Genomic DNA, 15,881 nt, shown 5'->3' with positions numbered 1-15,881 from the left:
CAGCCTTCTCTTTATTGAAAAGTAGGAGCTCTGAATAGCCCACTTATTAAAAAAGCAATTTCCTTGCCTTTGCGAAATCTACTCTTGCTCATTCAGCTATTCTTTCAGAGGGGTGTTGGGTGGAGAGGGTGTGTGATGGGGGGAGATGTGTGTATGTGTCAAGGGGATGGGGGGCGGCAGTGGTGAGAGAAGTCAACTGCATTAAAGCTCCGTTGCCAGCAATGAAGTTTCTTGGTTATATTAAATGAAGCACAAGCAGCCTTGCTAAAGCTCTCTTCTTCTCTATATCCTCCCCCCGTTTTCCCCCCACCTTGTACACACAAGTGCAGCCCTCTTTTGTAACCCATTAATGAAAAGTCGGAATATTAGAGCACTCAATTAGTTCCACTGGGCTTGAGTAAGTGATGTTTTAATTAAATTTGCCTAGTTTCTCAGCAAAGTATCATTAAACATGACTTTCCAACTCCCTCTCTCGGAGCGTTGCTAAGTTTCTTAATCCCAGGAGTGCTGACCTCTTCCAGAGGTATGTCTGGTCAAGCATGTCTTACAGATCCAAGGGGCACTATTAAAGGGGGCTGCTGTTACCCAAGGAAAAAAAAGATTGTCATATTCTCATTCGCTTTTCCCTTTATCCTTCCAGAAGGAGGGACACAAGCAAGCCTTTGCCTTCAGGACCCTGAAGTCAGAGGTATAACCACAGTCTCCTTGAGAGCCAAGAGTGTTTAGTGCAAAACTATGGGAGGGCAGAAATGGAGAACAAGAAAATTCCTCCCCTGAAAGATCTCTAATTAGGCAATAACCACCTTAAACACTGGTTCCCTTCAGGAGATTTCCTTAATTATTTTTGCACAATATCAACTCACATGTTTTGGTCTGCACAGACTATATGCACATTTCTGAAGGATCCTTGTCACCTTTGTTGATGTAGGTAGGGTTCAAGTCCAGACCCATGCTGAGACGTTAGGACTGCATCTCTGAAAGTGTATAGGATGCTCTAAAGAGGATAGTGGGAGGTGCGTGGACTTTTCCTTGCTGTTGACTTGCTTGTTTTGGAAGTCCATGCAAGGAATGGCTTTTCCCCTTATGCAGTGCTGGCAGGGATCTATCTGAAGGGCTGAGAGCGTGCCTCCAGCACTGGAGACGGACTCTCCGTATCAGGTAGATGTTTTCCCAGCTATCATCTGTCTGAGGAACTTCACGAGCTATCACATAACATGTTATCAGAGCATACCACCCTCTTCATTTCTGTATCTCCATTTTACAGAGGGAAAATTGAGACCCAGAAAGATTAAGTGACTAACTAAAGGTCACACACAGGCGTAGCGAAGCAGAGACTTGCACCCTGGTCTCCTGTTGCAGAGACAGTGTTTACAAGCACTGCCCATCCTGTCTCATGTGGTTCCTACTGGATAACACGATTCCAGTCAAACTCCAGAGTTTGTCAAACAGGCAAGCTTAAATGCTAATCTCTGTTTTTCTGCACCCTCCAAAAATGTAGGAATTGTTCTTTTTGGGGAGACAAATCCATGAGATCACTAATACAGTTGGTGCATGGAAAAAAAAAAAAGAGACAAAGTGCATCCTTTAGGTTTTTTTAGGGGGTGTGTTTCCAGCGAGAAATCTAACATCACACTTTTACCGAGGTACAAATCAACCTAGCAAATAGCAGCCTTTCTGAGACTAGTTCTTGACTTTGTATTCACAGATCAGTTTGCCGGGCCACCACTAGTATTAATTGCTCCAGGTTATGACAGGTAGGAATGCATAAGCATGCTCTCTGGATTTTTTCCCCTCCTTCTTTCAGGCTGAGATTGGCTAAGCTGAAGTTTTTCTAAGGCCTGGAAATCAACACTCTGGAAAAAATTGCTTGCTGTGTCCCATAAGTAATTGCAGTTAGTTGTTTATGTGGAGCTCTCTTAGCGTGTGAAGCACACTAGCAATACTGAAGGGGAAAAAATACTTTTAAAGTTCTCAATTTAATGTAGGGTTGTGTTATTCTATGTTTAAATACTTGTATCTTAATGCATATTTCACTAAGATATGACTGTTCATAATTTTAAAGGAAGGTAGGGGTAGTGGAAAGGGAAAACTTCTGAAACAACAGTTTGAGAACAGGCTCAAAAGAAGGGTTTGGGTTGTTTTGGGGTTTTTTTGTTTTGTTTTTTTTTTGTTTTGTTTTTAATGAGATAGAACTAAGAAAAGAAGGAAAAAGAAAAGAAAACTCCTAACAATCTGTGAAGCCTTTATAATTCAACCAATGACAATGGCCAGTGTTCTCCTAGTCGTTTGAGCCCTATGAAGAAACGTGGACCATGGCTGCTGTCCAAACAAACATTAATACTGAAGCTGAGAGAATAACTAAGCTTATTTAAATTGAGGAAGGATATGAATATAGAGAATAGAAGAGATTTGATTTGTAAAGAAGCATCCCAGAGCCCTTTCTGAAGTAAGACTAGGCGAGGACAGGCTTTTCCCTGGATGAGCTGACTCAAAGGCGGTTCATCTGCTCCCTCCTCTCCCCCAAACCATAGCGAATGGTTTGAAGCCTTGGAGCCGCAGACCAGCCATGACGACGGCGAAGCTATAACCGAGGAATTCCCACGGCTGCATGTCCGCTTCGGACTGCTGCTGCCCAGACAAGAGTTGTCTGAAAACCACCGCCAGAGCCCCGTGACCCAGCTGGGAATGAATGGGAATCTGTCCTCAGCGTTTCGGCTAAAACACTGAGAAATTGTGTGTTGCAGCATGTCTGAGACTGATCATTATGGGGGCACTTAGTCTGAGCTTCGTAGCAAACCATTGTTGTGAGTAAGGATTACATGTTGCATAGCAATGCTCTGCTGTGATCCCTTTTCCCTACGGCTCTTGTAAAGCCATTTGGGCAGGCGGTCCTGCAGTGCTATCTAATTTCCTCTTAGCAGCAAGCACCAATAAAGACAGTTCAGTCTTGCTCTATCATAATTGTTTTCCTCACTGCGCCTTTGTCAGTATTTGGCATTCTCATGGCAAGACCAATGGGAATTTGTGTTCCTAAATTAAACAAACTAATTTGCTCAAAGAGCTTTATTTTTTTTCCCAAACTGCTGTCCTATTTGTGACCACATGACCAGGTGGCTGTTCAGAGGAGGGTGGGAGGATGTAGTTTCGCTGAATGATGCTGTCCCTGAGCCATTGGTTGTCTTCAACTTTGCTTTCATGGTGGAAGTTCCCTACAGCATATAATGCAATAAGGATTCAAATGCGTACTTGTGTTGCTACTCATGAGTTACTAGAACTCTGCTGATGTGTGGTAGCCATGGTGTTTTAGGCCATAGGGAGCATGAAATGTTTTGTACTTTGGATTTAAGCTAATATATTTTCCTTCGCATCTGTGACAAGATAGGAGCATGCACGTGGAGACTTACTGTGGTGTAGATGAAATATGATTATTAAATAGGTGATGATGCCATTTGCGTTCAAGAGAGGTTCAAGACTATGTAGGATGGAGGCAGATCAGGCTCTGAACTGTGTGATGTACCTTGAAAAGAAAACAGGAGCTACCTATGGCTCTTGAAATTATAAGGTTGCATTAAAGTCATCTTCTGCCTCATGTACCCTAGACATTTTTGGCAAAAAAAGCTAAGTTATTCTATCCTGGAAGTCCCTCCAAGTTTGAAAGCATCATATAGACATTTACCCATTTGTGCCAGGGCCCAGCCAGGAAAGGTTTCTCCAACACTGCTCCCAGAAACCTGCTGACTTGGATAAGTCTTGCCCTGCTTCCTGGAGGAATGAGATGGATTTAAGTGTCTCTGACAGGAGCCTGCAACAAGAGGAAGAAGGTCTTTGTGGAAGCTGATGAACGAGACGGGAAACAGAAGGGCTTTGCCAAGATTCATTTTAGCTCGTGGGTGGTTAGGGACCCGTAGGCAGCAGTTCTCCATCACGCATCGCCTTGAGTAGCTGCATTGTGACTGACAGCAGCAGGGGAGGCTGGCTGAGGAAGAAACTTTTCTAGGATTTTCACTATAGCTGCCTCGTAACATTCTTGAGCCCTTCCCGGCCCTTCAAGAAGAAAGTTTATGGGGCGTCTGGGATGCACCACACTTGCACAGTGGCCATATGAAAATCCACATGCTGGATTTCATGAACTGGTGCATTCATGAGAACGGGGACAATGGAAACCTTTTATGCATTGGTCCACCAGCGCATGGTGTCTAAGCTGTCCTAGCCACTGCTTAACGAGGAGCTAGAAGTGGGTCAGGAAACAAACCAGATTGTGGCTCGTTAGGGACTTTGTGCATCACTGTTTAAGCACAGACAAGGAGAGCAGGATTCGTCTGCCTAAATATACTCATTAGTACCCTTTGAGAGACATTTCTGCTCCTGGAGGGGGCGCTGGCGATGAAATGCAATGTTTTACAGTACCTCAAATAATGCAATGCTAGAGGCTGATATTTAGACATCTGACTTCTGACCAGAGGGTGGGATTCTGCTCACGGGTTAAGATATCTAAACTGAGGTGCCTCTGTGTGAGCTGGTCCCTAGGCTCCTGTTAGTGAGTGAAGATGTGGTCAGCACAGTTGGTGGAGCCTTGGAGAGCTGCTCAGCTGAACGTGTGCAGGTGTCTACTTCACTGCAGCATCCCCTCCCTGCTTTGGCTCCACTGAGTCTGATGGGAGTTTAGAGGTGTTTCTCAAATGTAAGTGTTTAAACTCAAAAGTCTGCCTTGGTGAGGTCAGCCCTGGCTGGATGGTGTGATTCAGATGCCTAAACCTACATGCCTATTCTTGACTGAAGGTCTGCTGCCATCTGCTAGCTGCCAATCCATCAGGGTCTGGATTCCCAACACACGTTGTGCCACATCTGCCAGCCCCATGTGGATGCCTCGGATATACTGCACCTGCAATGTCAACACTGAGCTCTGGAGAGGCAGCTCCTGATGAGAGTGGCCCCATGTCCAGGTTCCTTTCCTGCATTTCATGACCATTTCTTGTTCAACCGTCTCTAAATCTGGACAAGGCTGTGCACAGGAGCATATCTACCAGCCAAGCCAATTCCTGCTGGTTTCTTGCTTTCACATCTCCTGTACAATGGTGGTCGTCTTCTTTTCCAGGTGGAGCAGATGTGAATGGGTTGGGGGAGGTGGAAGTGTTGAGAAAAGCTTGGACTGATGAATGACTGCAGTGTGCAGCCCTTCTGCAAGTATCTCAGCAATTTTGCCCAGTTTGCTGATGGTCTGGGCGTGAAATCAGGTATAGGAGCTTTGTTTCACATGAACTCAGCTCGCACTTCTGGACAACCAGTGAAATGTGACTTTGCGTGAGGGACAGTATGGGTGAGAGGTTTTTTTGGTTTTGTTTTTGTTTTTTTTTTTTCCCTTGGTGTTGAAATGTGTTCTGTACGCTCTTGTCTAACATTGTGGGATTTCTTGCAGAGTTGGCTAGACACTTTGGCACGCAAAGCGTGACAGCCCCTAACCAAGCCGGCCCAGCTGAGTACTATAAGCAGTAACACATCTCTCTCTGTAACCCGTCACTTGTTTGAATGCTACTGTGTATTATTGGATTGCATTTGAAAAGGTCTTGGCTGTCACAGGAATGAAGTGTGACCATTGGCCAGGCTTTGCTGAAGGCTGTATTATGCATAGTGCCTTTCTAAAAATGTCTCTGTAATATCAGGATTGGGCCAGACCCCAATTCTGAGTCCATGACCTATTGCACATTTGCAGATGGTGCTCAGCAGGACTCATGCAGCCAAATAATTAAGAACCGGATGGTCAGGAAATGGACTGGAGCCAGTCCTCTGCTGTCATGAGGCCGTAATGTAGGCAGATGCTATAATGGGCAGAGGGGGGAGATTTATTTTTTTTTTCTTTTTCGGATACCGTAGATGCCCAAAGGAAGGGCACTTTCAGTAGTACCTTGACAGGAGGCTGCTCTATAAAACAGGCTCTGTTCTAACTTGCTATTTTAAGGGGTGATTGTACCTTACCCGTTTAAAGTCAAAATGTAACCTATTTTTGGGGAAGGGGTGGGGAGGGAGAACTAGAGCTATAAATATCTGTTTATAATCTGTGGGAAAAAAATGTAGGTTATCTGTGACTGTCCAAATAACGTGTCTGCTTTCATGTCGTCCATGGAGTCGTCCCAGGTGTAAACCCATCTCTGGGAGAAGGTAGGGGAGAACATTCAGGTGTCATTTATAAGGAGATGGGCATGCTTTTGTGCCATGGAGCATCTTTATTGCAGTCTGATTCAAAAAGGATGGGATCTTTTGTTTAGCATCAGTCAATTTATGGGTATGGGTTCCTTTATAGCACCCAGAGGGCTCTTACCATCTTTGTGTCTCTCCAGGGTGAATAACCATTGACTGTCTGCTTTCTTCTCTTCGCTTCCTGATACTGCTTCTTCCCATGCTGCTTTTTCTGTTGAAAATAACCTTGTCTTTCCATTCCGTCCATCTCGTATGTGAACACTGTGGTTCCACTGGCTCTGCTCTCCCTCTGCATTTCCACTTTGTAGTGGTCTGAAGAGAGTTATTCCCATGCAAGCTATCCCCAAGCAGGTTCTGGACATCTTGCTATATGGAGACTGACTTTCTTTTGCTTTAGGAATAAATCAAACACACATTTCCTTTCTGATATCTTGAACAAGTTATTTCTCTCCGCTAGGGATCGGCAAGACGAGTCTTATTTCTCATTACAACACCCACTGCAAGTGTTTGAATTTTAAAATAAAAAAAAATAATTAAGTAATTACGAAAGAATTTGAAACCAAGCCTTGCCCTTGATAGTTGTAGTCCAGAGGAATAAGCAGGCATAAAGTTTGATATGAGAATCCCAATGTGGAGGGGACAGAATCCACTTCAGTTTCCAAGGACTTAAATGCCTCCCCTTTCTTTTCCACATTGAGTTTGAAGACCTTCGTCACAAGTGCTCTGTTTTGTTTGGGGTTTTTTGGGGGAGAGAATAAAATATAAATTTCCATCCTAGTCGAAAACACCTTATAGAAGTTTCTATACATTATAGAAGTTATACCAACCTGGGACGTGAACCTTGTAGCCTGTTATTCCCTGGATGGTGGTTTGTGTAGACAACATTTGGGCGCAGCAGCCCCTGAATGCCTGTGTGTGATGACATTTCCCTTTATCCCTTCACCAGGGGCCCTACACAGTGTTTAGCTAAGTGGCTTTCCCACCCCTGTAGCACACTCTTTCTAATACTTGTGTCCTTGCTCACTGTCTTGCCTGGTCAAATCTCAGGACTCTCTCACCCCAAGGTGCTGCTGAAGCATCAAGGCAGCAGTTGAGATTCCTCATCCTGACATGGAGCAGCTCCTGTTTGCTCATGATGGGACAGATGGTTCAGCCTTAGTGTAGGTGGTCTGTTCTCATGGCCAGAACTAAAAAATTAAAGTCCCCTTATCTCCCTGCAGAGTGACTGCTCCACACCTTCTCTCTGGTTGAAAACTGAAGGCTGCTCCCCTAGTCCTCCCTGCAGCCACCAGCCCTGTCATAGTCCCCAGGGGCTGCTACCTGATGGGCTGAGGACTGAACCCACTGGGACGGACTCTTATTACTGCAGCATCAACCCAGATTTCACTTTTTTCCACTTGAAACCTTGTGTGTGGGAAGCCAGCCTTCCAAGCTGACAACAACTGGTGCCACAGGCAGAGTAAATCCTGGGGGCTGCATTAAAGCACCTGGAATTACTGAGCTCTTCACACGTGCGTCTGTTTTCCATTTCTTCACATCTTAATTTTTCAGAGAAAGGGAGGGCCCAAAGGCGACTGTGGCAGGCTTGGGTTTTACCCTACATGAAAATGTCCTTCGTTAAACACATGTTTGGCCAACATGCAATGTCATGCTTTGATTGTAAAAGCACATGCAGGTGGCTTCATTGCTATCAGAAAAAAATTGGCAGGTCCTTTTGAACATGCTACCACACCATAGAATAGCATCCTGAAGATGGGTTGGAGAGGCAGAAGCTCCCTGGAGCCGCTGGTTTTGGTGATGGCAATTCAAGCTGTTGTTCTCAAGGGCTTATATATAATTTCAGCATTATTTTCAGCACAGCTATAATTATAAGCACAGCTTAACCATTTTTCTACTGAGTCTGTGTTGCTAATTGAGAGCTGCATGAGTTTAAGGTGGTGTGGAGGAGGTTCCTACTGTCCAAGCTCATGTTCTGGAGCATGTGCCACCCCACCTGTGTGTTTCTGTGTGTTACAGCAGTGCTCTCCCTCTTCACTAAACCAACTCCTTCCACATTTGTTACATCTTATCCCCTTGTTCTTATTAAAATAGATATATAGGTTAAAATATGTATTAATCTCTTAGTTGCATCACAGCTTCAGACCTTTCTCTACATAGATGAGTGCCGGCATTGGACAGCCTTTGTACACTTTGCCAGTATCATTAACTAGCCAATAAAGTACTGTTTTGGCAGGCAAATGTCATATTCCTAGTAACAGGGAGCCTTCTAAAACAAGTATTTCCTGTAGCGTATGTCTTCTGTCCTCTTCCAATAGATAGTTTCCGTGTTGTCATCAACTTTGTGTTCCAGGAATGTCTTCTACCAATTTCCCCCCCTCCTCCCTACGTCTTGATTTCTTCCCCCATAACTGATTTTCTTTTGGGGCCGTGTGTGTCTGCAGGTCATCAAAGCTGGAGTGGAGACAACTTGTAAATGCCACGGTGTATCTGGATCCTGTACTGTCCGAACATGCTGGAGGCAGCTCTCTCCATTCCATGAAATAGGGAAGCAGCTGAAGCAGAAGTATGAGACATCGCTCAAAGTGGGCAGCACTACCAACGAGGCCACAGGTGAAGGAGACATCTCCCCACCCAAGAAGTCCATCCCTGGTCACAGTGATCAAATCCCAAGGACTACGGATCTTGTCTACATTGACGATTCCCCAAGCTTCTGTATGATGAGTAGATACTCGCCTGGGACTTCAGGAAGGAAATGTTACAAAGACAAGAACTGTGACAGCATCTGCTGCGGGCGAGGGCACAATACACAGAGCCGGGTGGTCACCCGTCCGTGCCAATGCCAGGTCCGTTGGTGCTGCTATGTGGAATGCAAGCAATGCACCCAGAGAGAGGAGGTTTACACCTGCAAAGACTGACACGTCTTCTGCTTGATGGCAACCCTTGGTGACGGGCAATGGCGATCTATGAGAACTACATATGGAGACAAACAGGGTTTGATTGACCTTCTGGGATCTGAAAGCTATGTTGAGACATAAGCACTTTGTAGGGTACAGGTGACCCAGCTGTGTTGCTGTTTTGTTTTTGTTTTGTTTTGTTTTCCTGTAGACTGAATTTTAATGAGGTCCAACCATGTGGAAATAAGTGCCTGTCACACTGGGGTTAGACACCAGTTGACCTTCACCTTAGTCGTCTACACAGTTTGACAGATCATTTATCCTTGGAACATCTTGATCATTTTACCAATCCTCCATGAACTCCTGGGCTAATATATTCTCTTTGGCATAAATAATCTATACTACTTTATTCCTGAAGCTTACCCAACTGCTTAGAGAGCTAAGCAGATACAAAAGAAAGATCTTTCTGCTTTGAATGCAATGGTACGGGAAGTGGTTAAATTTTTTCCCCTTTTAAAACTGGAGAGAAGTGTGTAGGGTAAGCAGGAGCAGCCCTGATGGTTCCTCTAGTGGAGTTTCTGCACATCGAGCAAACAAGGCTCTGACAAAGAGACTCACTGGGAGGGTAAGCTTTTTAGCGAGAGTTCCGTATCCGCATGCTTTGATCACCAAGTACAGCTCAAAAAATGTTGGGTCCACCATGTTGCAGACAGAAATATATCCAAGAAAGAGGTTGGGAAGACAGTAGAAAACCAGACGTGCCTGTCCCCTTCAGTCCAATCGTGTGTTCTTTTTTTAAAACAATTTCAAACAATTTCTCCAAATGCAGTTTTTTTAGCACTATCGCTGTCTTAATTTTAATTTTTATTTTTAAAAACCACTAGATTCTTTTGTTTTATTTTCACTTTGTTCATGATTTATTTTTCTCTCCTCTTCCCACCTCTTCATGATTGAATTCACCCTGTGGTAACTGCTTCAGAAATCTAAACTGGAACTTTTTAGTCTTATACCAGCTGAATTTGGACATGCGTTTCTGAGTAGGACAAGAGAAATTCGAGTGCATCTTGGAATGCAGTGCTGTCTTGCATTGTATAGCAGCCGTTTTGGACTGGATAGACCTCTGGAGGAGCTGACTTTTCTTTTACTAGGTCATCATTCCATTTACTCTAACCATGGCAGTGGTACATGACGCAAGCTGTATGTAAACCCTATGACCTTAAGATTTTATTTTTTTTTTTAACCACTAGATTGAGAACTGTATTTTAAAAATACAACTGCTAAATGCTAATAAACTATTGGATTTGGAACAACCAATTGACGCAGAGACAAACTATCAAGTGGCCAGAGCAGCCAGAAATTGACTGCAGAGGGAAATCGCTCTGACGCTGTGAAATAGATGACAACTTTCAGCATTTTTTTTTCCCTCTGAAGAGGATACTTAAAATCCAGGACTTGATGTGGCAACATCCTTCACGTAAAAGTGGATCGGAAGCAGTTAGTGAATGCCTCAATGAAGCTTTCTAAGGAAACAATGGAGAGCGGAGGGCATTTTGTTTTATTTTTGGTAGCAAGTTTTGATTGTCCAGTGGTAGCAATTTCCACCTATTTTATATAAGCCATTGATCTGGTTCTCAAAAGAGGAAAGCTGGTTGGATTTTTTCAAGCAGTAATAGGTGTTAGACAAACAAAAAGAGAGCAGTTTTCCGAGATGGACCATTATTTTTTCTTTTCTTTCCTTTTAAATTTTTTCCCCAAATAGTAGCCACTAATATTTAATCTGTTCCCGTGCATCTACTGGGAGGAGAAAAGTTATATTTTTTTTTTCCTTGCTAAAAAATACCTGCAGTTCAGCCTGGCTCATTGACATCAAATCTTGAGGTGGGGGCATGGGGAGCGACAGGATGTTACTGTTAATAGCTCTATGGTCCTGCAAAGTGAAGCGCACCGTCTCTTTTTTTGAGGTTTGCTTATTTGCTGTACAGTTCTGGAGGTTGGGGTAGTGCTGGGGAAGGAGGAACTCACACACAGCATTTGTCCCTTCCACCGTGGCAAATGTGCGGTGGTGCATTCGACGCAGAAAGTTTGCAGGAAGGTCTTGCAGCTTCTGGGAGATGCACCACTTTGAAAGTCACCCATGAGCAGTTTATCTAATGGTTTAAAAAATAAACTGACTAGAAACATATTATTTAGTGTGTGCATGTGTGTATATATATACACACACGCTGACACATAAATATATATATATATAAATATTGAATGAACATTTATTTATTGTAAAGCCCTTCAGAAGGACCTTCTTATGGTTTCAATGTGGTATTATGTTAAATTCTTTTTCTCCCGCTGTCTCTCTCTCTCTCTCACACATATGTGCAAACTCACTGTTACGTTTTTGTGTGTGTGCTAGAATAGCTCTTCCCCTCCAAAGTAAGGCTGGATCCAAACCTGCTCAAAACATGAGGATTTTTGGGTCTGAATTACTATTTCTGGCTCCATTCTTTTTTAAAAAATATTTGTTCTTGATTAAAGAATGGGCCACAATTTATGTGCATTATTATTATTATTATTAATTATTATTATTATTATTATTATTATTGTTATATTTAAACCATGGGCCTCATTTTCCTTCTTTTCACTGGTGTCTCTGTCTCCGTTGACCTCGCTGGAGTAAATCCACATTGCACTGGTGTGAGAGGAGAATGAGTCCCGAGATGCAGAAGAGAGGGCAGTGTTGGCATCGGTATCGTTGCAGAGAAAATGCCTGGGTCGGATGGAATAAGGTAGCCTGGTGCATTTGGCAGTGAAGGGGAGAGAGAGAGATGGGTGAGCAATAAAGCAGACTGTCAAAGCCTGACTAGAGGAAAGAGGCAAAGAGTGAATGAACTACTGAGTGAAAGAGCTCTTCTGTGTATTATAACTCACGCACTGAAGCCTGGATGCTTTCTGTAAGTATTTAAAAAAAAAATCACCAAAAAACCACAAAAAACAAATTGTATTTATGTTAATGTGGATATATTACTTGCCTGTTATATATTGTAAATAGCAAGGTTTATTCTCCTGTGGTTAAAAAAAAATATAAATAACTAAATAGTAGCGAGGCACATGTGTTAAATGTATAGGCAGTGTATAAAATATACTAACACTCTGAAATCAGGAGAACTTGTCTTCTTGGCCTTTTGACCTAGAGTGGTAAAACATATGTGGGTTATTTTTCTTCTTCCCCCACCACATTGCGTGTGTTTTGGGTGTTGGGGGGTGTTTAGTTCCAGCATTTTCCAATATTTGCCTTATCTTTGAAGAAAGAATGGGGGGAAAAGCCTCGTTTTGGAAAAATCCAGTGGAGCTTAAGTAGGATGAAACAAGTAGCAGCTGGTAGAAATGATGTCCAACCCTCTCAAAAGCTCTTCAAGTCCTTGACCTGGGTTTTCTCCTGGTGATAGATGTGTGTTGGAATTCAATTAACCCATGGAGCAGAAGCTTCTGCTAGTCATCCATGAGTTCAGAAAACCCTAGATAAGAGACCCTGAAGTCCTCTGTAAAACATTGGGTAGTGTCCTGTAAAACCCTTTTTGTTCCAGCTGTATGAAATTGGGTTTTTCCAGAGAGGCTAATTCTACCACCACACCATTGGATCTCCAGAGCAATTCAACGAAATTGCTAATTTTTGTAAAACTACTACAAGAGTGGATTTGAGTCTGTGAGTCTTTCATGGTGTCATTTCATGTTAAAAAAAAAAAAAACAAACAAGTGCAAAGAAACTTTTTCCCTTTTTCCTACCCACAGAGAGGCATTTTTTTGCAGCAGATGTAACTGGAGAAGGATTGATGGGTGTAGGGGACGTCTCTGGTTTCTGATCCCCTTTCAGCCCCTGTCCCCCCAAAAGTGTCAAATATTGGTTCTCCTAAGCTGATCCAGCAAGACTTGCAAGATCAGTTTTGGGGTGGGGGGGTGCAACCATTATTTATATAACTTTTTTATTAATTTTTTTTTAAAAGAGAAGTTAGCTGATGGAAGAATATTTTTATTGAATAGTGCATTTAGTTATGTCAGAAATATAAAAAAAAATATATAATATTTTTGTAAACAAGGCAAACTGAAAATGTTTGCTGTTTTATATTAGAATTTTCTATTAAAAGAAATAAAAACCCACACAAATAATTCTTGCACCCGTCATCTGTTTTTTAACAAGCTTCTATTCTGTGTGACTGACTCATATATGCGGGATGTGGAGACATGCAAAACAAGTCCTAAACATTACATTCTCATCATCTTCCAGCTCTCAAAAGACTCCAGTTGGTAGAAAAAGCCGCGCTTAATCAAAGGGGCTTTGTTGTTGTTTTTTTAATTCTTGACACTAAAAATGAGTTATGGAGATTGAGTACCTTGTAATTAAAATACAAAAACCTACCCCGAAACTTTAAAATTACCCTTTTTCGGTTGTGCATCCTGGTCTTGAGTTGGATCTGGATGGGGGAAACCCAAACCCTATTTCCAATAACTAAATATTTGCCGTTAATCTCAGTTGGCCTGGGAAGAATGATTCTTAAAAAGGTTGTTGGTGAAAAAAAAACAGTCTGAGCACATGGGAAGGTTAAACGAAGAGGACCAAATTCCAGGCTTGATACAACACAAGCCATTTTTTATCTATTTGAATGAGGCAGTGTAAAACTGGGGAGCTGGGAACTTGGTCTGCTGCTGTTCAGGAAGCCTGTCATTCACCTTTGGAAGCAGGGGATGAGTTATGGACCATCTGTTTTCAAAAGAGCTCTTGGGATTGCTGATTTGGAGACCTGAGCAGGGACGAAATAATTTCTGAGGATTTTTTATGGCTGGCCAGCTCGTACACATCTGCCTTCCTTCAGACCAGGTTTTGAATTTCTTTGTTAATCGTTTTTCAGCTGCCCTATTTTAGCCAACACTTGAGGAGAAATTAGGTTGGTTTGGCTGTAGTAGGGTTGGATGAGAACCCAGATGAAGGGACAGATTTCTCAAGGGTACTTTCATGGAGTAGATGCTGCTTAAGGTAATTTTCTGGTGGATTATAGTGCCTGTGAAAAATTCCTCAGTTGATGTTGCAGTAAAATTAGGTCTGTTCTGTACTCGATAAAACAGGTGCAGCAAAGCTCTTCGTTCCTAGTTTATTCAGCTCTGTGCACATCTGTTGGGTTGAGTCTGGCTTCCATGGTCTGCTCGTCCTGGTTTTTGGTTTTCAGGATGCTAAGTAGGTGATGACTTTTGGATAGCAACATTTTCCCGCAAGAGGAATAGTGCCTTTTATAACCATTACTACCCTTGTAACTTGAAGGAGGCTCAGTATGACGCAGGATCAGGCCAGTAGAAATCTGGTCCTTGCTAAAGCAGTTAAGCTTAGGGCCATGGATATTACCACTGAATAGCTTTTAAATGTATTTTTCACTGATGAACATTGGATTTGACCAAGTTATTTGCAGGTTCCAGGAAACAGAATATTTCTGAACAAAAAAAGTGGAATCTCAAGTATTTGTGAGTGGGAAGGAAAAGAAAATGGATATTGGAAGGACAAGAGAATGGATATTGCAAGCACAGCTTAGCTCTGGCATCACAGTAGGCTTTCCATAACTATGTTTCTTCAGAGGCAAGGAGCGAGTAGGGTGTCATTTAAGACCATAAATGATTCAGACAAATGAAAATTCAGCAGGCTATCCGGGGACACATCTGAACAACGCATTTTTCTCAATTGTTGCTGAAGGTTTTCAGAAATGGGCAAAACCCTTCTCAGTGGCATTTGGCCAGGTGACCCAAAAGGACAGGAGATTCCGCTTTCACTCACGGGGTTGCTCAGGAGAGTTGGGAGAGGTGCTGACATGCTTGGCAGAATGGGGCATTTGCAATGGGCCTGGAGTCATCCACCTTAGATAAGGAGCCCATGGTGCAGGTGTGCTTGCCCAGGCTCTGTCTGCAACTAGTGTAGGCACCTCTAGGATGTGTTTTGGTCCATGCGGAGGTGCCAGTTTCTCCCTGCTGACAACAGAAGGGGATAAAGACATATGCACCTAGGTTAATAATGGTGGGGATGAGTTCAGGGCTAAGCAATGTTTTGTGTGGATAACCCTGCCAGCTCCCCTTGGACATGGACCCATCTGAAACAGCGATCACCAAACTCCCACAGGAATTTTCCCTTGTTCCAATCCACCCCAGTCTCTAACAATGCCCATTGAGGCCTGAATGTAAAGTCTAGGATTTGTTTTGCACACTTGGGATGGCATTTCCTTTTAAAGGGAGGTGGGAATACTAACATGAAGGATTAGTATTTTTCTTTTTTTTTTTTTCCAATGTCTTATGGGAGCCTAAGTTATTTTTCTCTACCTCATATGTACAGCTTGTAGGTATAAATCTGATTCTGAGTGACTGTTGAGAATGTATTTAAGTTATTTAACATCTTTGTATAACAAAAAAAGCCAGAACAAATGAAACAATAAATGTATTTTAAATTATACTTGAAGCGTCCTCCTCTTTCTTTGCATCTGTTGAAAAAGGTCTAATTTCAGCCATTGCAGGAGCCTCTGTGCCTCCTTCAGCACCACTCCTGACCACTGGTCCTGGAACTAGCCTGTCCCTGTGGCTAATGTAAGCCCTGAAAGACTATATAGCCTAATAGGGTGGTGAAATAATCCCCATTAATTAGTTGAGTGGTTGAGATACTCATCTATTTGGTTCCATTGCAGTCTTTCCTCCTTTGAAAGCCACCAGGTTTTCAGGGGAAGGGATGCTCACAACCTTCATAGGAGAAAATGTTCTACTTTTCTCTCTGCGGTA

The 15,881-nt window shown here is 42.9% G+C and overlaps 1 protein-coding gene across 1 annotated transcript in view; it reads left to right on the top strand.

Moving 5' to 3' along the window:
* The window catches only part of WNT9A (Wnt family member 9A), a 62,222-nt gene extending 46,700 nt beyond the window's left edge, over nt 1-15,522 (top strand). Inside the window, exon 4 of the mRNA XM_063324241.1 lies at nt 8,637-15,522. Coding sequence (XP_063180311.1) covers nt 8,637-9,110 — 474 coding nt within the window. The 3' untranslated portion in view covers nt 9,111-15,522. The remainder of the gene's footprint in view (nt 1-8,636) is intronic.
* The last annotated feature ends 359 nt before the right edge of the window (nt 15,523-15,881 follow it).

The sequence above is a fragment of the Chroicocephalus ridibundus genome, chromosome 2 (genome assembly GCF_963924245.1).
Source record: "Chroicocephalus ridibundus chromosome 2, bChrRid1.1, whole genome shotgun sequence".
Lineage (NCBI taxonomy): Eukaryota > Metazoa > Chordata > Aves > Charadriiformes > Laridae > Chroicocephalus > Chroicocephalus ridibundus.
This window is presented reverse-complemented; position numbering and strand designations above follow the sequence as displayed.